This window comes from Sorghum bicolor, chromosome 8, assembly GCF_000003195.3.
Source record: "Sorghum bicolor cultivar BTx623 chromosome 8, Sorghum_bicolor_NCBIv3, whole genome shotgun sequence".
NCBI classification, from domain to species: Eukaryota; Viridiplantae; Streptophyta; class Magnoliopsida; order Poales; family Poaceae; genus Sorghum; species Sorghum bicolor.
The window spans coordinates 1,701,349-1,723,549 of record NC_012877.2 but is presented as its reverse complement, the minus strand read 5'-3'; the positions used below and the strand labels follow the sequence as shown (position 1 = coordinate 1,723,549).

Here is a 22,201-nt window from a genome sequence, read left to right as displayed (position 1 = left end):
TAATCACGTGATGTTTTGTCGAATGGTACAGCCTCGCTGCTGGCTGTTTTTCGACTTTTGAGTTTTGCTTTTGGGGTGAGTTCCTCTTTATATTTTAGAGGTTTTTACATAGGTTCTGCCTCGTCAAAAACCTCACCTCCTAGTAGGAGTACCCCTGTGAGGAAAAGAGTGCAGACCTTGGATTTGCAAAAAAGAAAACAAATTTATCTAAAGACATGGATGTCGCCGCTTATTTTGCAGGGGTTATCCTTACATTCAAATGTAAAACCTTCGTAAATTGTCGACGTTCCACGTGTGGGTGGAGGTTCTACCTTCGGTGTCTTTTAGGTAGAAGGATCCGAACCTTCCCGCTTGCATTGCTGTATAAAGTCCTTCCCACTTGGGTTGTAATTTTCCAGTGTTTGGGTGATCTCCTTTTTTCCTGAGTACCAGGTCCCCATCTTGTATGTTTTTTCGTACTACCTTGCGGTCTCTCTATTTTTTGGTTTCTTGTTGATACCTGGTAATGTTATCCACTGCCTCAAGCCTTATTGATTCTAAGGTTTCCTTGCAGTAGTCTTCATCTTCGGCCAACTGTTGCTTCATAGAACGCAGGCTTTGGTGTTTGATTTCTTCGGGCAACATTGCCTCTTCCCCATACAAGAGCTTGAATGGAGTGAACCCAGTTGTTCTTGAAACTGTGGTGTTATGAGACCACACAACTCTGGGTAGCTCGTTGACCCATTTCCCCTTTCGTAGGCTGAGTAGAGCTTTGGAGATTGCGGAGAATATTATTCTGTTTGCTCTCTCTACTGCCCCGTGTGACTCTGGGTGGTAGACGGATGCGAAGGCAATCTTGGTTCCTATGTGTTGGCAGAATTCCTTGAAATTATCTGAATCAAACTGCTTTTCGTTGTCAACTGTGAGCAGGCTTGGAACTCCGAATCTGCAGACTATGTTCTGCCAGAAAAATTTCCTGATTGTTTCAGAGGTTATGGTTGCCAGTGGCTTAGCTTCGATCCATCTTGTGAAGTATTCGATGGCCACGACGGCGAACTTGTTTCCCCCCTGGGCAGTTGGCATTGGTCCTACCAGGTCCATTCCCCATCTCTGCAACGGCCATGTTGCTGGTATAAGCTGAGTTGGCGCTGAAGGTCCTGACTGAATTGGTGAGAAGGTTTGGCACGCTTTGCACGTCTTCACTATTTCTTCAGCATCTTTGATGTGAGTTGGCCAGTAGAAGCCTTGTCTTAATGCTTTAGCAGATAATGCGCGAGGTCCAATGTGAGATCCGCACATCCCAGAGTGTATCTCTTGCAGGAGCTCTCTGCCCTCGGTTTGCGATATGCATTTTAGCAAAGGTTGGACTACACCTTTCTTGTACAGGGTTCCATCAATGATGGTGTAATTCCTTGCTCTTGCCTCCATCCTCTTGGCTAATGCTTCGTCATCTGCAGGTGTTTTGCCTTTGAGGGAATCAACTACTGCATGCCGCCAATCCTCGCCTTCTGCCAACAGGACTGAGCGGAAAGCTTTCGGCAACGATTCAGTTGCGGGTGCTGCGACGATTTGGTAGAAGGTTCCTTCTGGCAAGGGTGTGCCGTTGGCTGCCGCTTTTGCTAGCTCGTCTGCCTCGTAGTTCTCGGCTCTCGGAACGTACTGCAGAGTGAATCCCTTGAACCTTCTCTCCAGGCTTCTTACGACGGCCAGATATCTTGCCAGCTCCGAGTTGTGTGCTAGGTATTCCTTCTCCACTTGCCCTGCCACCACCTGGGAGTCTGTTTTGATGAGTAGGGTTTTTGCTCCCGAAGCCTTAGCTTTGTTCAGCCCGAGGATGAGCCCTTCATACTCAGCTATGTTGTTTGTTGCTTTGAATTCGAGTCGTACAGCAAACTTTAGTTTGAGTCCAGATGGTGCGATTAAAACGGCTGCTGCTCCTGCTCCTGCTTGACCCCAGGCGCCATCTGTATACAACGTCCACGGCTGGTCGACTACCTTCTCCTCTTCTTTGTTCGAAGGTGTCCAATCTGCCATGAAGTCAGCCAGGGCTTGAGATTTGATGGAGGTTCTGGGGACATAGGTGATGTCAAACTGTGATAGTTCGGCCGCCCATTTTCCTATACGTCCGGAAGCCTCTTTGTTCCTAAGGATATCACCCAATGGCTGTGAAGTGGGTACTTTAATCTCATGGCTTTGGAAGTAATGCTTGAGCTTTCTCGATGCACACAGGACCGCGTACGCGATTTTTTCTATCTCCGTGTATTTCAACTTTGCTCCTGACAGAGCTTCGGATACGTAGTAAACGGGTCTTTGCACCGTTCCCTTACTGTCGCTTGTCTCGTGCACCAGAACACCACTGACAGCGTGCTCGGAGGCAGCCACATACAACAGTAGTGGAGTGTCTGGCTCGGGCACTGTTACCACCAGGTTGGTCGCAATGTAATTCTTGAGCTGCCTGAAGGCCTCTGATTGTTCCGGACCCATTCTGTTTTACCTTCTCCTCTCAGCACTTTGAAGAATGGAAGGCTCCGCTCTGCCGATCTTGAAATGAATCTGTTGAGGGCTGCTATTCGGCCAGTCAGCCTTTGCACTTCTTTCTTGTTTCAAGGTTCTGCCATTGACATGATTGCTTTTGTCTTGTCTGGGTTAGCTCTAATTCCTTCGGAGCTGATGATATATCCCAACATTTTTCCCTTGCTGACCCCGAACACACACTTCTCCGGGTTAAGTTTCAGCCCGGCAGATCTAAGGTTGACAAAGGTTTCCTGCAGGTCCTTGATGTGGTCCTCCTTGCGCTTGCTCATGACGACAACATCGTCGACGTAGGCTATAATGTTTCTCCGTAGCTGACTTCCTAGAACCTTCCCCATCATTCTGGAGAAGGTTGCTCCAGCGTTTTTGAGGCCTTCTGGCATTCTGGTGTAGCAATACGTGCCGAATGGGGTTGTGAAGCTTGCCTTTCCTTCGTCTTCTTTTTTGAGCCAAATTTGGTGGTATCCGGAGAAACAGTCCAGTAGAGAGAATCTCTGACAACCAGCTGCTTTGTCCACAGAGGTATCTATCCTTGGCAAGGGGAAGGAGTCTTTGACACAAGCCTTGTTGAGATCCGTAAAATCTATGCACATTCTCATTTTGCCATTTTTCTTGGGGACCAGGACCACGTTCGCCAACCATTCTGGGTACATGACTTCTCTGATGACCTTTGTGTCCAGAAGTCTTTGTACTTCTGCCTTCGCAGCTAAGGTTCTTTCTTCAGACATTTTCCTTTGTCTCTGCTTCCTCGGCCTCATTCTCGGATCGATATCCAGCGAATGTTCTATGATGTCTCTGCTGACTCCTTGCAGGTCAGCGGCACTCCAGGCGAAGATATCTTGGTTCTTTTGCAACACGTCCAACAATTCGAGTTCCTCCTCTCTACTGAGGGTGGCGGAGATGGTGACCTTCTTATCTGGAACAGCCTCCTGCAGGGGGACACATTTCGTTTCCTCCTGATCAGCCAGGTCTGTTTTCCCCCTTGGCATGTCTGGTGGCTGGGAAGCTTCATGTTGCGTAGAGTCTACGGAGTTTATGTTCCGGAAGGACTTGTAGATTGTTTTCTCTATGTTCCTTGCCTCCTTTTGACTTCCGTGAACCGTTATCACTCCGTGCAGAGCCAGGATTTTCATGCACAGGTATCCCATATGAGCGGCCGCATTGAACTTGTTCAAGAATCCTCGCCTGAATATGGCATTGTATGGGTAGTGCAGGTCTACCACATCGAAGGTAACGTACTCTGTTCTTGCGTTCTCTGATGTGCCGAAGGATACGGGCAAGGCGACCTTCCCCAGAGCATGTATCTGCTTTCCTCCGAACCCGATCAAAGGTGATTCCGAAGGTTGGAGTTGGCTTCTGCTGAGCTTCATTTGGTCGAAGGTTCCAGCAAATATTATGTCTGCGGAACTACCTGAATCCACTAAGATCCTGCTTACTCCCCAACCCGCAACATTCGCTGTTATGACCAACGCATCTGTGTGAGGGTAGCTTTCCAACCTTAGATCTTCCTCGGTGAAGGTTATTGGGGTTCTGGACCAATCGGTGCATCTTACTGGCCCTTGAACTGCAACGTTGTTGACGAGCCGGAGGTGATCTTTCTTCTGCTTCTTTGTCTGGAACTCCATTGAGGACCCTCCAGCTATTGGTAAGATCATTCCAATCGTGGGCAGGGGTGTATGAGGGCCGATCTGATTATCGGGATGGGGTTCGGTTTTTGGTGGGGGTGGAGCTTGGAGTAGCTGCAGCTGGTTTGGGGGGGAGGTAGTGACTGCTGGCAGGGCTGCGGGGTTTCGATGTATGTAATATGTGGAGGTCGTGGAGGAGCATAGTTTGGTGGAAGGTTGTGATCCGCGGGTTGCTGGGCTGGGCGCCAAGCTGGTAGGAAGCTGGGATAGTAAGCGGAGGCTAGCGCGCTGGGCTGAATTGGAGTTGGGTGGCTCTGGCTTGATCCTCCGACATATGAATGGTAGAAGGTTTGAGGGAATGTGTGATTCACCTCCCGAGGTAGAGCGACTGGTGTCGGTGTTTGTGGAGTTGTCCTGCTCTTGATCCTCTCTTGAGTTTCCTTTGCATCCGGGCAATCTCTGGTGGAGTGACCCTTCTCCTCTCCATGGAAGAAACAATATTGCTTCCTCGGCCGCTGACTTTGATTTTTCTGCCATCTTGCGTTCCGACCCCCTCTTCCGGCTTGATTGGGTCTGCGTTCCGGGTTTCGCGTCTCCGCCGGTGGACGGTTGTGTTCTGGCCTGTCATTCTTTGGTTGCTCAATATTCATCATCTGTCCACTAGCCTCTCGCTGTGGCCGGCGTTCATCCTGGCTAAGGCCCTTCTTCTGCGAGTTTCTGTCATTGCCCTGCCTCTTCTGGGAGTTTTGATCTTCCAATCTCTTGCGGTAGTCGTTGTCCGACCTGCAGTATTTTTCGAACTCATGGTACAGCTCGTGCATGGATGCTGGTTTTTCTCTGGCGAAGTGAGCTGCGAAAGGTCCTATGCAGAGTCCTTTGATAGCTGCCTCAATGGCAACCTCTTCCGGCACGCCTGGTGCTTTGGCCTTGGTCTGCACGAATCTTTGGAAGTATTCCCGCAGTGCCTCTCCCTGACTTTGGCGACACTGGAACAGGTCCGTGGAGGTTAGTGATTCAACTGCGAACCCCTGGAAATTTGCTAAAATCTTGTCTCGAAGGTTCTCCCATGAATAGATCGACCCGGGCCTGAGCATCGAGTACCATGCCAAGGCATCTCCTTCGGCCGCAATCACGAAGGATTTCGCCATTACAGTGTCGTTCCCCCCAGCCGAGGCTACAGCTGCCTCGAAACTCATTAGGAATTGGCGGGGGTCAGCTTTTCCGTTGAACTTGGGGAGCGTGATTGGTTTGTAGGTTGCCGGCCAAGGTGAGGTTTGCCATCCTTCGGATAAGGGGGAACGAAGGTCCAATGTGCTCCTCAGCGCGCCACCGTAACTTGTTAGCTGCGCACTTACTGACAGTCCGGCGCCGGGTTGGACAGTGGGTTGGACCGTCGGCTGTGGAGGTTGCATGCTAAGGATCTCCGCCTGCAGGATTGAAAGCTGTTGCCTGATCTCAGCTGCCTGCGCTGCAGTCACTGCTGCCTCTTGGCTGGCGGCGTAGGCGGCAGCGATTCGGTCTCGCTCCTGCTGAAGGTTCTGCAGCTGCGTCTACAGTGTCTGGAGCTCTTGCGCGGCCGTGGGTTGTGCCGGGCCTGCGGCGGGAGAAGGTTCCTGGCTGGGATCCGGCTGCTCGTTTCCCGGCCTTCCCCCTCCACGGTCGCATACGTGCTCCGCACGGCCCTTCTCGGCCTTCCCCTCCTGGGGGGCTCTGCCCGAGGTCTTGCGGTGCTAGTTCTCTTTCCAGCCATCGTAGGTGATCCTTCGGGGCCCCACGGTGGGCGCCAATGTTGGGAAAATGCTCTCCGCACTCCCCAGCAGTACAGTAGATCGAGAACCTTCTCACTCGGTGCCGTGAGAGGCTTGAGCAGTAACGGACAGTGGGCTCAACAGTAGGTGAACCCAGTGAATGCTCTCCCCTCTTTATTAATGACGGCGTCCCCCCTTATATAGGGCTCGGAAACCGACCCAGTGATATTTACAAAAATGCCCCGTGACGGTGGGGGAATATCCCAGCATATTCTCCTATTACAGTCTATTGGCCCTAAGTCATCTGTGTAATTTCACACTATAAAAACCCCACGCGCGTCCTCTGCCTAGAGCTTCAGCTGGTCGGAGGTTCGGATCCTCCGCCCAACCTAGGATCCTTCGCCACTTCGCGTGTCGGAGGTTCCTCGGCTTGCTCGGTCGCCGATCCCTCGACGCGTCTCTGTCAGAGGTTCCTGGGCCTGGACGCGTCGGAGGTTCCTCGCAGCCTTCGCGTCCATCGCCATCCTCGGACTTGGGAGGGTCGGAGGCTGCTCCTCTCTCCGCGCGTGTGCCTTCGCCAGCATCAATCCCTGCGCACATCGTGATGAGACGAGTTACCAATATTAGTCTCTTTTCAGGGTCCTTCGCGGGCAATTGCACGGAGGTTCCCTGGGCGGAGGATAACCTCCGACGCTCCTGAGGTCGGAGGTTCCCGGGCTTAAAGGGCATCCTTAGACGACACCAGGGGAAAGGATGCGGCCATTCCCCAACAAATTAATAAAATTTTATCTAAATATATCCATGTGTGATCTTGTTTTGAAGGATTTGTTATGAGAAATTTAATGGTGTAATCGGAATTTAATTTATATCTTCGGTTTAAAAGTTATGACTTTTTTAAATTCGCCAAAACAATTTTACATGCATGGGTGAGTGGGGCCTAGGTTGATGGGATAGCCTATCATGGCTAAAAGGGATGGGAGTTGTGGCTTAGATGGGTCCTTTTCATAATTTTTAGTTGTAGAGATTTGAAATTGCTTCCAAAACCTCATATACTTCAAGGCTTTTTAAGAACTCAACACTCACTGGAATGATAAAAGTATTTTGATTAGAAAAAAGTTATACAAATGAGGTCTTGACCCTTAATTTTTCTTTTATATTATCATTTGCTAAAGAATCAGAATTATCCTAGTGGCATGTAAACACAAATCTATAGGTGCAAGTTTTATGTTCTAAACTTGTATGTAAGTAAGAGCATCTCCATTATTAAAAAAATATATATGAGTGAGGAGTATGTCATCTCCGGTTGTGAATGCCTTTGTGCATCGACTGAGGTGGACTGATCGATTGGATTGAAGAGAAAAGGGTTTATATACGGCTCGTTTGACACGGCTCAACTTTACGAGTGAAGTTGTTTTTTTACAAAATAGCTTTATGAGCAACTTTTTAGATAAAGCTGAACTGCAATAATTTTAAAAAATTATTTGGCAAAACAGCTTCACATGGTAGACTAAAACAGGTTTAGTCCTTGTTTAGTTCACCCCCAAAACCAAAAAGTTTTCAAGATTCCTCGTCACATCGAATCTTGTGGCACTTGCATGAAGCATTAAATATAGACGAAAACAAAAACTAATTACACAGTTTAGCTGTAAATCACGAGACAAATCTTTTGATCCTAGTTAGTCCATAATTGAATAATATTTGTTACAAACAAACAAAAGTGCTACAGTAGCGAAATCTAAAAAAATTTCGCATCTAAACATGGCCTTGGGATCAATTACTATAATACACTCAACTTTTTCTTTCTCTCTCTCCTCTTCTTCCTATGCATCACAACGGCGGTTGTGACGAGCCACCATGGCGGCGTTCGGAGTGGGTCCACGCCCCCACCCAAGGCGTTCTCTCCTAACGGTTTGCGTTCCTCCCCATATCTCGTGCCTAGCAGCCACTAGCAGTTTCCCTAGCGACCATGCTTGCATTACCTGTGCCCCCGGCAACAGCGACGGCTCGTGCCCCAGTGGCCGCCCTGGTAGCCTCGGGCACCGGCCGCACTTGCGAGCTCTGGTGACCGCAGCTCGGCTTCCCTCCATCCACGACTTTGTGCGACCGCGCCTAGGCAACTCCTAGCCATCCTCACGACTATGCCTCTCGGACACACCCAGTAGCTATTGGTGGCCGTGTTGCCCGTGCCCCGGCGGCCTACGGCTATGCCCGTGCCTGGTGGCGGCGCCACCCACACCTCCCCGCGCATCCCTCCGTGGCTGCAAACCTAAATCGGTGGGCTATGCCCCGACGATCGTGCCCCCAAAGGGCCACGCCCCGACGGTTATGACTCCGATGTGCCACGCCCTCAGCGGCGGCGGCGGCCCCCTCCCCCGAGCATGTGCTCTCTCTCTCTCTCTCTTTGTGCTAGTCTTACGTCTGTCCAATGAAACTGAAATAGACTACTTTTTTTCTAGCTCTATGCTATCCTATTCCTTCATGAGAGAAGGAGAAACAATTTCACCTATAAAACTGTTTTTGAAAAGAGGTGTTTGGCAAAAAAAATACTCACAGCTGTTGTAAGCCATGCCAAATAGGCTTTTGATATAGATGCAGAGGGGTATGGGCGTATGGCAGGCAGGAGTGTGTTGTGTGCGAACGATAAGTCGTATAAGCCTAGCTAGTACACTTAGCCAATTACTAATGTACATCTTGTCATCTCTGGTGCTACTCTCTATAATTAGAAACTGAGGCCTTGTTTATTTCACACCCCAAAATTTTAAACCTATCTCATTGAATGTTTGGGTACATGCATTGAGAATTAAATATAGATTAAAAAATAACTAATTTGACATATTGCAAGTAATTTTTGAGATGAATCTTTGAAGTCTAATTAGTTCATGATTAGACACTAAATGCTACAGTAATACATGTGCTAATGATGAATTAATTAGGCTTAATAAATCTACACATCTGATATAACACAAAACAAGCCCTGACTATTAGGGGGTGTGTTTAGTTCCCTATAGAATCTAAAATGCAAAATGCCAACTATTTTGGAGTGATGAAATACAAAATGCCAAAATTTTCAGAGTCATATTTAGTTCCATCCAAAATATAAAATTTATTGTCCTCATGAGAGCCTTTTGTGACTCATTTTGAGTTTTTTTCCCTCTCGAGGCCAAAATCCAAAATAGAGAATAACCACCTTTTTGCTAGAAAATTTACATGATATTTAGTTCCATTTTACAAAATAATAGAACAAAAACAAAGTTTTTTTCAGAAAAAAGGGAACTAAACACCCCTTAAATGAGAGAAAAGAAGTCTGATAAGCCCTCCATTTAATCGCGTGTCATCGACCGCCATACCCGTACTACCACTGCTGCTGCTGTTGGCAGAATTCGATTGCTGTTGTTGTTGACCCTATACATTGGCATAGATATCGTCAACTAGTAGCTACGTCATCGTGCAGGCTTGTGTTTAATCAATTTCTTCGTTTAATTAGACATGACTGCTGTGTTCTAAAAGTCCACATGAAATGAACTACCAATAATACAAGTCTACCTCTCTCTTTCAAAGTTTCAAGCGGCGCCTGGATATAGGATTATTAATTATAAAGTAAATCTCTTGTGACGTACTTCTAATTTGTGATTACATGTTTATATATTTAACTTAACTCTCCGGTTATTCTAGCACTAGGACAAAATATATATTTACACACGACCAATATGGATCAACACAGTCGGATGGCGGCTCTCGTCTGCCTTGAAGCCACTGTTAATTAGTCAGGAATAACAAAGGCAGCATCAGTAACTCCGAACAAAAGAACAGCTGGCCAACGTACAAAGCGTGACGAGCCTATTGTAAGGGCCTATCGAGCTCACCGGAGGCCCATGAAGCCAGCTCGTGCGCCACCGTTAGATCTAGACGGGGGTGTGGGAAAATCGTCATTGCAGGAGTAGTTGCATATACCTAATCTCATTTAATTTAGATTTCCACACTTATTTGTATTCCTTAATTAGGTCGTGTGACTTATCTTTATTAATCTAACTTGCTAGGTTAGTTGATAGAATTAACCAAGTGTACAAAACTATTTTGCGTTAATTAGAGACAAAAAAAAACACTAAGCAAAAATATAGTGCACATTTAGATAGAACCATGCATATAGGTTTTGATAAGCCTATAGGAGTTGTAGTAGTTGGATGAAGTGGCACATATGTAATTATGGTTGGTGAGTTTAGTACCACCTTGGAAGTTTATAAGGGTGAGAGCAAGTTTATAATCTTTGTCGTTCCAAACTAGCACCTCTAGGTTAACTGAAGTAATGACGAAAGTGTAAAGAGAGGTGTACGTGCATCACAATCTTGTGATTGCATCATCAACTATTCTTGCCCCTAACCTATTTTCATGAACTCCTATTGAAGCGAAACTCATTAAGCCCAAGCTCTTTGGACCAAATGTTCACCAATATTGCACCACCATGCACACTTGAACATTATTAGGATAAGCTTTAGCACACTTGACTCCCCTGTATTTTTTATCCTAACTATGTGGCTAACTCTTGGAAGGTCTTCAATTCTTGAGCCCTACCTTGCCGCACTTGACTCCTTCATGGATCTTTGTCATCAACCATTGGGGATGTCTTCATTCTTCATGCATTGTGCCCTAGCATTGACCCTTGATTCTCCAATCCTTGTGCTAGCCACACATCCTAAGGTTGTCCTCATCTTGCTTCTTCACATCCAGGCCACCAATGCCACCTCCATTGCGGATTGGTGGGAGGTTGTGGCAAAGGTAGTACAAAGGAGCAAAGAAGTGTTTTCGACGGTGTAGCCAGTTATGTAACGTGGAATTTATGGAAAGAAAGGAATCGCTGACTATTCAGCTTTGGCCATGGCCCTACGAGCAAAGGATTTTTTTTAGACAACAGCAAAGGAAGATATTGACCAACCATGGCGTGTTTACAGGTTTCAGTAGTGAAAGGTTCCTTTTGTCTTAGGATGTTTTATTTTCTACTTGTGTTTGGTGCTACCCTCCAAGCAATTTGTGTGGTTCCTATGTGCGACCGTAGGGCTGAACTTTCTGTTGTACTCTTCTCCTTTCTCTAATACTCCTACAAGGTAGAGCTCCTGCCATTTCTCAGTTAAAACAAAATCACGCACACATAAAAAACAGCTCAAAAAAAAAACAATCAAAAATTTTCACAGCCTTTTGAGGCCCAGGTACAGCATGATTAGCCCTCAAGGGCGACACTACGTTGATTTCCCCTTGTGCCAATGCACCACGCTGAAGAAATTTTTGTAATAATGAACTGAAATTTTATCATATAATTCTTCAAGTTCCTGTGTTATGGAGTAATGCACCAGGTAATATTGGTGTGAACTCTGCCCCTGTTAGCCCAAACGTGCAGGAACTATGTCGACGACCTGATCAAAGGTGTAGGAACTAGCCTAGGCCGAGATGTATCTGATAGACTGATACTCAAGCTCACTTTTTTCCCATGCTATGTTTCGAATGCATTCCCAAGTTCGACATGCAAGTTTGGAATGCATTCACCTAAAAATGGTCTGGATAAAACAAATTGTTGGGAGCCAAGATAATAGTCAGCAAAAGAACATATCAAAGAATGTTGAATTCCAAATTGCTGACTAGAATCATCAAATGGGGCCAGGCACAATTATAAACAGATAATCTCTATCGAAACATAAAAAAATAACTTTTAGATTCAGCAATAGCTTGATAAATCCACTCTGATTCTCTTACATTCAGAAAAACCCGGTAACTTGCATTTCCATGCCCGCATATATGAAATGTGGGTGTAAAGCATTTCTTTTTAAGGCAACCACAATTGTATTTGTCGAAGTGTATGTCATTGTATTCTGAATCTCTGAGTTGGAAAAATACTGTATCCCAACGTTATACGGTGCCTTCACATCAAACGACCAGCATAGCATGCTCGAGGATACTCATGCTTCAATTGGGGCCACTGCACAAAGAACTGGTCAGCTATCCGTAGCTTGTACAACAGCAAACCACTCAATGACAGCTTCTTCACTCTTGCAATACTTTCAATGTAGAAAATGGAGGACCATCCCAAACCAAGCACCTACAGAAACACAGCAATCCTAAACTAGTTAGGTACTGGTAGAAAAATTGGCATCAACTAAGCAAACATAGATGTAGGCTGTTCTTTTTAATAACTGAAGCTAGGCTGTGAGGGCTACCTTCAGAAGGAAAGCTGAGATGCATAGAGGAAAGCATGTCCCTGGACCATTGCAAAATATCTGAAGGAGTATCACAAAACATTAGTATTTGAACTCATGCTGCAAATAGCTATCATGGCTTGAACTAGGTACACACCACTTGTGGTCTGATTCTTATTACTAGCCACATAGCATGCAATGTGGCTAGCAATGTTGTTGCGATGGATGTGATATAAGACTGGCCTACTTCACGACTACGATATATCTGCATGAAATGAGCACTCTCGGCAGTCTTCATTCTATCGCTCTGAAAAGGCACTAAATATAATCATATTCCACATTTTAAATAGCCTAGCAAGTTCAATCATTGGTTGATGCAACAGAATAATTGACCTCCACCTGAATAAGTGATTGTTCATAGACCTGTGCCTTTTGAAGACTCATGTTATCAGTAAGTGCAGCCACATAGTACCTTGGTGTGAACCTATCTTTCTGAAGTGTTGTCACAATATTCATCATTTCTGCAGTATGTCCTCCTAACCAAAACACAAAATAATATATGTTTCATCAAGCTACATATCTTACAACCTAGACACTTGATAACTCAAGAAAAACTACCAAATGTTCTGGAAGGAGTGTGCACAGGAGCCCAGTAAAATACTATAAATACTAGTGATATGCTATTTGATAGTGATTCAATGTGTTAAAATAGAATAGAATACAATTTCTCAATGGAAAAAAAGAAAAGCCAAGAGAAAACTGACAGTTTTAAACTTTTAATACTAAGAGATACAAGCGTGTTTTATAATTGTATATTGTAAAATGATCAGATCCTGACAGTTTTAATACTGCTATTAAACAAGCCAATACATGCTAAATAGGGCGAGAAAGAATATGCAACTAAGACAAGATATTGCGACACCGGCGAATTGGGCATTTGCACATGAGCAGAATAAATTGAAGGAAGTCAACCAAAGTGCAAAAAGATTATTAAAAAATGCGCCCTTCTTAGAATAGATACCGGAGCTGAAAAATGTCTAGCAGAGGCTACAAAAAGGGAACTCCTAACTCAGTTCAGGGTCATCAGAGTTGCACAAGGAGCATGATGATTCCTTGTGTTGTAACTAAACATCATATATAAGCTATCTTAGTTGACACATCTTTAGTTTGATCTGTCTTATGAACTTTGCACATGGCAACAAATGTAGGAACCAAGTTTGTATAAATTGTGACAATGCCCTCTAGAAAGCAGAACTGCTGTGGCACAAATGTTCCGGTTGCCTAGGAGCAATAACATTTCTGGACGAAACAAGATTTTTTTCTCACGATCTCTTCGTGACAGTGTACCATGATCAAGTCAGTGAAAAGCAAATTCCCATATACAGGGACCAAGAGTTGGGCTTTCATTACCACAGAAGATCAACTAGCATATGAAGTTGCAGTTATCAACAATTATTCAGTATTGCCACATGTTGGTACTTCATGTATGCGCTTACACCTTTGAGTACTGTTTTATATACCAGGCAACCATATTTAAAACTTGTCCATAAGGTATTTGACAGGCAAGGCAAGACTGCAATACATACTCACCGGAGCCAAGGACAATGAGACAACGCAATCCGGTGGTGCGTGGCCTTGATGCTGGTTGGCCACTCTGCCACAGCACGTAGAAGAAGCGGACTGTGAACACAGAGACAAGTACCGGAAGGGCGTAGCAGGTGGCCACCACGGCGTTGAGATCCATCTGTGTCAAAGTAGCAGAGCATGGAACAAGAAGTTTACACATCTATCTACAATATTTACTTCTTGTTTGGCCTGTGTCACTAAACCAAAGCACGATTATGAAGACATGAAGAATTCATGTCAAATTCAACGCTTCATCTAGCCATTCATGTGAAATTTTAAACAGAAAGAGAGCAAAACCACATTCCATATTCAGTACAGATAACATGTTGGCAGCCATGGTACTCTAGTCAATTGCCATGGTCGATTGCTTAGATTCACAGAATAAAAGCTCAGAGGGGACAAATTCACCTTGCTCAGTGCTTCTTGAATCTCTGCGCTCTTGAAGGTCGCAACTGTTAGGATGAAGGTCCAGACATTGTTGCAGACCCAGCAGGTGTGCAGATGACCCTGCAAAGCAACAAGGAAAGCCATCACAGATCTAGTCTGATAAGGTTTCAAATGTCCAAAATGAAAAGAAATACTGAGTACTGAGCTGGGCAGCTACCAGTCTGAAACTATACATGTACAAGATAGTAATGACAGGAGAAATAATAACAAGAGAACATAGAATGAAAAGCTCCTATTTTTTTTCCATCGCTGGGAGGAATGAATTGGTTCCAAAGTTTAAAATAAAGCTACAAGTTCCCAGCTGCGCAAAATAACTAATTTAATGCGTGACTGAAGTAACACGTTATATTTTTCTGTTTTTCAATCAGCGAATAAATGCACTTATATCAGGTAACAAAGGGAAATCTGTCAAATTTTTAGTAAGAAAATGTTATCCCCATGCATTTGTAGGTGGTACCAGTATTTATTTACTCCATCCGGGAACATGGGACAAACTGGCCCATGCCTTTGAAGGATCCAGATAAGGCCTAGTATCCAGGTGGCCACAAATGGTACTGCCCATATTTCAGATGAATGTATAGTGGAGCTTTCCACAGCAAAACAGCGGAATGAATACAGATGAATTAAATGAATTTCTGCCAGATCGATACTTAAGTAAGGTTGCTAAATATAATAAGACAGCAATCTAAATAAGACCAGTACTCCCACGACTAGTGCAACCAAATGCAGCTCAAAAGAGTTCATTCTTCATCGTGCTGCCCAGTAAGTAAATTTGAAGTTAGGACAAAATGATCCTTTGTAGTGATACTGATACCAACTGTGTCTTTGTAACTTAGGAACTATATCATGGACAACTGATTTAGCATGAAGATGGAAAGTATAATAATAACTGTAAAAACAATATGACAGATGCAAACAACTGGAGTATCAAAATGCACAGCGACACAGATGTGTGAAAAGGAGAAACTGGAATATATTAACAGGCATGTACAACTTATCAAATGGTGCTAGTAATATTACTCCAGTTAATGGCCTAAATTGGTTTACAAAAAGAAGGTGTTTGAGGCTTCAGCTGATTGAATTAGCGATCACCTGCTACTTTACATCAAGACAGAATAATGCAGGTCTGTCCAATGTGCAGCACCAAACAGATCCTACCAATACAAACCAGAAGCCTGTATCTCAGGAATCAGGATTAACCGCAAAATACACAACCATGAATGATAACTAATGACCAAATTCCTGTCATATACACAACATTACCGGTAGAATGATTTACAGCAAACCGGATGTCATTCATTATTTCAGGTATGAGTCAGCATCCAACAGGAATCCTCTCGACCAAACAAACAAACAAACAAACAAACAAAAAGCTCAATCAACGGCGGGCGGTAACCAGGGGCGCACGATTTCTTTTACCTATGAATTACGCGCACGATTTAGCACAGCAGGAAGGGAAGGCAGGACCAACCGACCAAGGGGAGGGAATACCTAGTGTTCTGGTGGTGCTCGTCGCGGGGCAAACTGGCTAGTACAGCAGTCGCAGGGACACCGGGGCTGCAGAGGGCGGACGTCGTGCCGGAGATGGTCGCGAGAGGATGCTGGGCCCCAGGTGGTGCTCGACTGAGCGCAGTCTCCTCCGGCCTCCGGGTTGCGGCGCGGCGCGGCGAGACGTCTCCAGGCGGTGGTGGGCCAAGGGGCGTGCGGGCAAGGGCAATTTAGTCCAGCTTACCTTGTCTCAGCTTCTTGTGGCCAACTTCACGTACGTGGGTACAGCTACATTAGTGAAACAACAGAGAGAAAAGATAGAATATACAATTTAGGCCCGGTTTAGATTTGAGAAGAAAAATTTTTGAGTGTTTATCGGATGTGTCGGAAGGATGTCGGGAGAAGTTTTATAAAAAAAATTACATAGCTCGTCTGGAGACTGCAAGACAAATCTATTAAGCATAATTAATCTGTCATTAGCACATATGAGTTACTGTAGCACTTAAGGCTAATTATGGATTAACTAGGCTTAAAAGATTTGTCTCGCGATTTTCAACGAAACTATACAATTAGTTTTTTTTATCTACATTTAATGTTCCATGCATGTGTCCAAAGATTCGATGAGATGGATGAAAATTTTTTAGGTGGGAAAACTAAACAGGGCCTTACATTAAAAATTATGAAATTTTGGAGATGTATGAAATTATATTAATATGCTTTTAATATATCCTGAATAGTAATGATATATCTTTCCAAATCGTGATATTTTGAATGATATGTATCTAATTATAACCTTAAAAATGCCATGTGGTGTCCATAGGTGATCCACCTAGACATTCTCCAATGTCCTATACATCAACATATATTATTATCTTATTGAATAAATAAAAATTAAAAAGTATGGACTTAATGTTATATAGAAATAGAAATGTTAGACCTAGTCCGCCTTACATATTGCACCTTATCTTCCTTAACATAAATCAACACTTTATCTAACCTTATCCATCCACCCCTGTAGTGTCTCCTCTTAATCTCAAAAGGAATCAATATTAATGTTCTTTAGCTACCTCAAGGTACTGGGCTTTGGTCAGCGTCATCAGTCTTGCCTCCTTTTGGGTGACCTTCTGTTCAAGCTTCATCCCATAGTGATTTATGATGGTCTCGTAATGGATGTCCACGATGTGTTTTGTGCAAGCTCTAGTAGCCACCACATTCGCTCTGCCCTGAAATTACTCCTTGAGTTTGTAGTACTCCTGCCTATAGACACGATGTATCCATTAATTATTTCAAGAAAAATCTAATAAATGCGATGTATTGAGCCATGTAGTGCGAGGAAGACTTAACCAAAACTCCCAAACGACCTGCGCCGCCTTGTTGCTGCATTCCGTGTGACGATGTCAGAGAAGTGAGTCTTACACGGGAGACCTACGATGCTATTGACATGGCAGGCCTTGGTTTCTAAGCATCGTATGTTACAACATACATGAGATCTTTCTAAATTTTTTATCATAGCTTCCACATGTGATGTCATAACGTATCGACAAGTTTCATGATTTTCGGACTTCATTTGTATCTGATATAATTTAAAACTAATTTGTCCACAAGTTCGTGGGCATGTTTCGTGCACAAGATTTTCAAAAATTTAGGCGTGTTTCTGGATACGGCTTCAAACTACACTAAGTAACATGACTGGCATTTTTAAATTCCTTAAATTCCATTATTCGATGCACCTACAGTTTGAACACCCATTTTCTAAAAAAATCAGTTAATTGAAATAAATTAAAGAAATATAGCAAAAATATCGAGAAATATGTAAATTTGAACATTGAGCAGTACTGTATGAAGACTACAGAAAAAGTTTGGAGCTCAAAATAAAAAAAAAAAGAATTTGTCAAGTGTCATGGTTTGACACTTAGCAAAACTCATACTTTACCGAGTGCCTTGGGGCATACTCGACAAAGATAAAGTTTTCCAAGTGTCTAGACGTGGCACTCGGCGAAGAGTCACAACATTTGACGGACGTAGCCTGCCATCACTCTTTGCCGAGGGCCAACTAGACGACACTCGGTAAAGTTTATCTTTGACGAGTGCGCGTCTTGCCGAGAGTCTGACACTCGGCAAAGATTTTCTTTGCCGAGTGTCGCATTTTGCTGAGTGCAAGACACTCGGTAAAGTTGTCTATACCGTGTGTCTGTCTTTGACGAGTGTGACACTAAGACTCCGAGTGCTGGACGGAATGCACTCGCAAAGCTTCCGACACTCGGAAAATGTGGCCTCTCCGGTAGTGTGAAGGTTTTGATTGAAAAATGTTTTAGTAAAAAAAACTGTTCTATTGAAAAAAAAAAACAGTCTGATAGGAATCATCTCCCCAAACGACGTATATTAGCCTCCAGTTGCTTCGCTCATGATACTATACCTGTATAAAAAATAGCATAAATTGGTATTCATTTTTTGAAATTTTCAGATGATGGTAAAACTTTTGACTAAACTGATATATTCAAAACACGAAAAATGTAACTAAAGTGAACCATTGCATATTATTTTTTTTTCTCGTAATATAGATCAGTCAACAGTATTAGTATGGGCCAAATCAGCCGACAGTATCAATAAGCAGGCATTAGCATAGTACACCACCTACTAATCCCGATTATAAAACTCAGTCGCAGTGTTGTTAGCAATAATATATCGAACTAATGGCACACGCGGCAACATGTGCAGCAGCACTAGCCCCTCCCACTCGCGTACAAAAGCTTGGACCAGCTAGCATTCCAAGGACAGCACATCAGCAGTTCAGCACCAGACAAGGAACTCCAAGCTCCACCGACAGCGCTCAAACCCGATCGAGCTACCCAGCGAGATCCATGGCGCGGCTCCTGCCATCCGTGGTAGCCTCCGTGGCCATCACGGCGGCGGCCGTCCTGGTGGCAGGCCTGCCAGCCGCGTTGGCTGCATCACCGGCGGCGGATGATGCGCCGCCGTACAGGAACCACACCGTGGGCGGCACCGACGGGTGGTTCTTCAACGTCAAAACCAACGCCACGTCCGGCAACTACTCCGACTGGGCCGCCGGCGAGACCTTCTACCTTGGCGACTACCTCAGTATGTCTTTCAGCTATTACAGTATTACTGCTCTGTCAATTTAGTACAGAACTTGCTTGTCCATGTACTCTAACTCTACTGTCACTGAAAGCTGAAACCTGCAATGTGCCATGAGACAGGGAAGCCAAGTATTAGCATTCTAGGTCGAATAAGCCATGTCCATCTTAGTGCCTTAATTCCTTATTATCCAAAGTAATTAATGCGATGGTAATTAGATAACATGAACTGCATCAATTGTGCCTTAGTTCGGAGAGGATAGGTTTGAATTTCAAATATTCAGAAGCTGTAGTTTGAATGAAAGTCGTAAGTGGATTCAGAATCCGGGACTCCGCCAGTGACGGATCAATTTAGAACTATGAATAGTTAACAACTACTAGCAGGAAACTACTAGTAGAATTCAGATCTAGATCTGAGTATCAGCTCAGTCTAAGCCCAGAAGAAGCTGCCATGGGAATCTTGTGTTGCCACAAGAGCAGTAGCACGTGCTGATCCACCTCCTTGGAAAGTTGAAAGTTAGTACGTATTATATTAAAGGTCGATTCTTTGATTCAAAACAGCTAAAGAAAGTCATATTTTTTTCCTGAAAACTGTAAGTCTGTTGTCACTCACTAGATTCAAACTAGTAATCTGAAATCTGAATATGAATTAATAGTCCAACAAAACAATCAGTTTTCCCCCCTCCATTTTACAGTAATTGATGTTAATAAAACCGTGGCCTCTTTAAGTTGACTCCACTTCTTCAAAACACTTATATTTTTTAAAAAAATTTTGTCCAAATTGGATCAGAATATTGTACATTCAAGTTCAGATTAGCACAAGAAAAGTGAATAAATTGAACCCATCATTTTTTTCTCTGAAACAAATTGAACCCATCCTGACCATTCTTGCAACCATGATTTCACTTTTTACCAGTTTTCAAGACGAACGACAACTCGTCGGTGGTGCAGACCACCAACGCCACCACGTACGACCTCTGCGACGCCAGCGAAGACCTGGAGCAGACGACGTCCATCTATGGCGGCGGCGGAGGAGGGGGTGGCGGCCTCGAGCAGAACAACACCATAGCGGTCGCTCTCACCTTCGAGGGAACCAACTACTTCTTCTCCGAGGCCGACGGAGGAGCGCAGTGCCAACAGGGGATGCGGTTCGAGATCAAGGTCGAGCACGGCCAGGGCCTGCCGCCCTCTCTTGAGCACCCGCCACCGGCACCCAAAGGTCGCGTCCTCGCGCCGCCGCCGGCGGGGACGGCATTTTCGGGCACCGGTGGGGTTGAGCCTGGCGATGGCGCCGGCGATAATGGCGGCGCAGGCAGGAACGGTGCGTTTAGAGCGGCGCCGGCCAGCCTTCAGTTCTTGGGGTCGGCTCTTGTTGTGTCTCTAGCGGTTTTGACTGCTGCTTGAGTTGAGTAGCGATATATAATTTGGATTTTGTTGGAGCAATAAATTCATTATTTGAAGTGGCTCTGCTGTTTCGGTGTCTGTATTTAAATTAATCATTATGATTAGGTCTTGTTTGATACGTATGTATTTATCTTAATCTACATATATTCAAATAATTTGAAATGGAATTAAACTAAGTTTTATTTCAATCTACTTCAGGCCCTGTTTAGTTTTAGATTTTTTTTGGCAAAATGAGCACTATAATATTTTCGTTTGTATTCGACAAATATTGTCCAATCATAGACTAACTAGGCTCAAAAAGTTCGTATCGCAATTACAGACAAAATGTGTAATTAGTTATTGTTTTTAACTATATTTAATGCTTCATGTAAGTTTTGCAATTTCTTTTGGAAACTCAACAAGGCCTCAAAACATGTAGAGTGAGGTGGATACACATGCATTCAAACAAACAAGGTCTTAGTGAATTTTTTTGTTATTTGTTTAGGGGACTCCATGCTCTTTATTCATTTATGGAGGTGATCATATGAGCTACAAAATGCCATGAGACGGTTCTAGTAGACTAGTAGCTAGAGGGGCGTGTCCATAACTCAAAAGAAAATATGCTTCTGGCTAAGTAGCTAGACGGTGACTTCATATGCCATTGAGTATTTGAGTTCATACTCTGTTGACTTTGTATGTTGCTGAGTTCGTTCCTCAGGACCCACTCGGGCCGAGGAACTCGGGCCACGGGGCCTGCTAGCTCTCAAATCCCCCTGGGCCTGGTGCCCTAGCTTGCATGGACGCTGCTGCCCGAACAATGCCCATAAAAAGGAGACGTGCTAGCCCCATGAAATTCAACAACTCCGTCAACAAGGAGGGAAATTAACACTCGAGCATCACACAGGAACTCGATGAGTCTTCCCTTCTATTATTCGAAGGGTCAAAAGGCTATCGTACCACATAGTCCCCCTAAGTGACTTTGATAGCATCTAGAGCCTCTTTTTTTAGGTTTGGGTAATTAGTGATAATACTTGTTTGTGTTATAAATTAGGACCACAAGATGCTTTGAGCAAAACATTGGTGTCATGGTGAAAGATGGCATGGATGAATGGTGAAGGGCTCAAGATTCAAGACAAAGGTATCTTATAGGATTTTTGTTTCATCGGCCTAGTAGGGTGATTAGAGAAGTTAAATAACCGGATTTAGAATAGATTTTTTTTTGAGATAATGGATAAAATATCCGGCTTCATCTACCAAAAGGTAGAATCAGACCAATTATTACAAAGTCTAAATTTGAGCACACAACCGCTCACACGACTATGGAAACAAAAGAAACTTCTTGACTAAGCAAAACCGACAAATCTATGTGACAGCCAACTATTGGAGCGAAAGAAAACTAAAGCCGACGTCTCTAGGTGTTGCGCTGCATAGATCATTTGATCTTTCAAATCATGCCGCTGCAAGTTCGCCCACTGACGCAGCCAATGCGTGCCCCGAAACAGTACCTGCAAAAAAGATTTTGGTTTGCATTTGTCAAAAACTATTTCATTTCTTGTTATCCATATTGCCCAAAAGAGTGTTGCAGCTGCCATTAATAACAATGTATTATACTTCTTATTTCCCCGTTTTGACCAGTTAACAAATAAATCATCTATATTCAAAGGAGGTACAATCCCAAAAAGTATGTGTATAGAGCGCCACAAAAATTTAGCATAGACACAATCAAAAAAGAGGTGTTGTAACGTTTCCAAGGAATGGCAGACACAACAAGTTTTGTCTCCATGCCAATTCCTCCTTGCCAAGTTATCCTTGGTTAGAATCACTCCTCTTTTCAAATACCACATGAAAATCTTTATTTTCATTGGAAGTTTTGTTTGCCAAATATCTTGTGACACTCTCACCCCATTGTTAATTAAAGCAGCATACATAGACTCGACTGTAAAAAACCCCAGATGCCTTTAGGCCCCAAAAGAACACATCCTTTTCCTACGATAAGCTAAGTTGTTGTAAAGAAGCCACAATTCTATTCCAGTTAGTTAAATTTGCCCCTACTAAATTTCTACGGAAAGAAATATTTAGTGTAGGGGTGTTCAACA

General features: G+C 44.0%; 2 protein-coding genes across 2 annotated transcripts; one reads left to right on the top strand and one right to left on the bottom strand.

Moving 5' to 3' along the window:
- LOC8071302 (UDP-N-acetylglucosamine transferase subunit ALG14 homolog) lies at window positions 11,481–15,884 on the bottom strand. Its single transcript, XM_002441706.2, has 7 exons — window positions 15,631–15,884; window positions 14,101–14,199; window positions 13,657–13,810; window positions 12,466–12,602; window positions 12,224–12,373; window positions 12,088–12,147; window positions 11,481–11,969 (listed from the first exon to the last, which is right to left on the bottom strand). The coding sequence occupies exons 3-7, from the start codon at window positions 13,808–13,810 to the stop codon at window positions 11,793–11,795; spliced, it is 678 nt and encodes a 225-aa protein (XP_002441751.1). The 5' UTR covers window positions 14,101–14,199; window positions 15,631–15,884; the 3' UTR covers window positions 11,481–11,792.
- LOC8071445 (cucumber peeling cupredoxin) lies at window positions 18,374–20,314 on the top strand. The gene is made up of 2 exons (XM_002442678.2): window positions 18,374–18,726; window positions 19,639–20,314. The coding sequence occupies exons 1-2, from the start codon at window positions 18,489–18,491 to the stop codon at window positions 20,124–20,126; spliced, it is 726 nt and encodes a 241-aa protein (XP_002442723.1). The 5' UTR covers window positions 18,374–18,488; the 3' UTR covers window positions 20,127–20,314.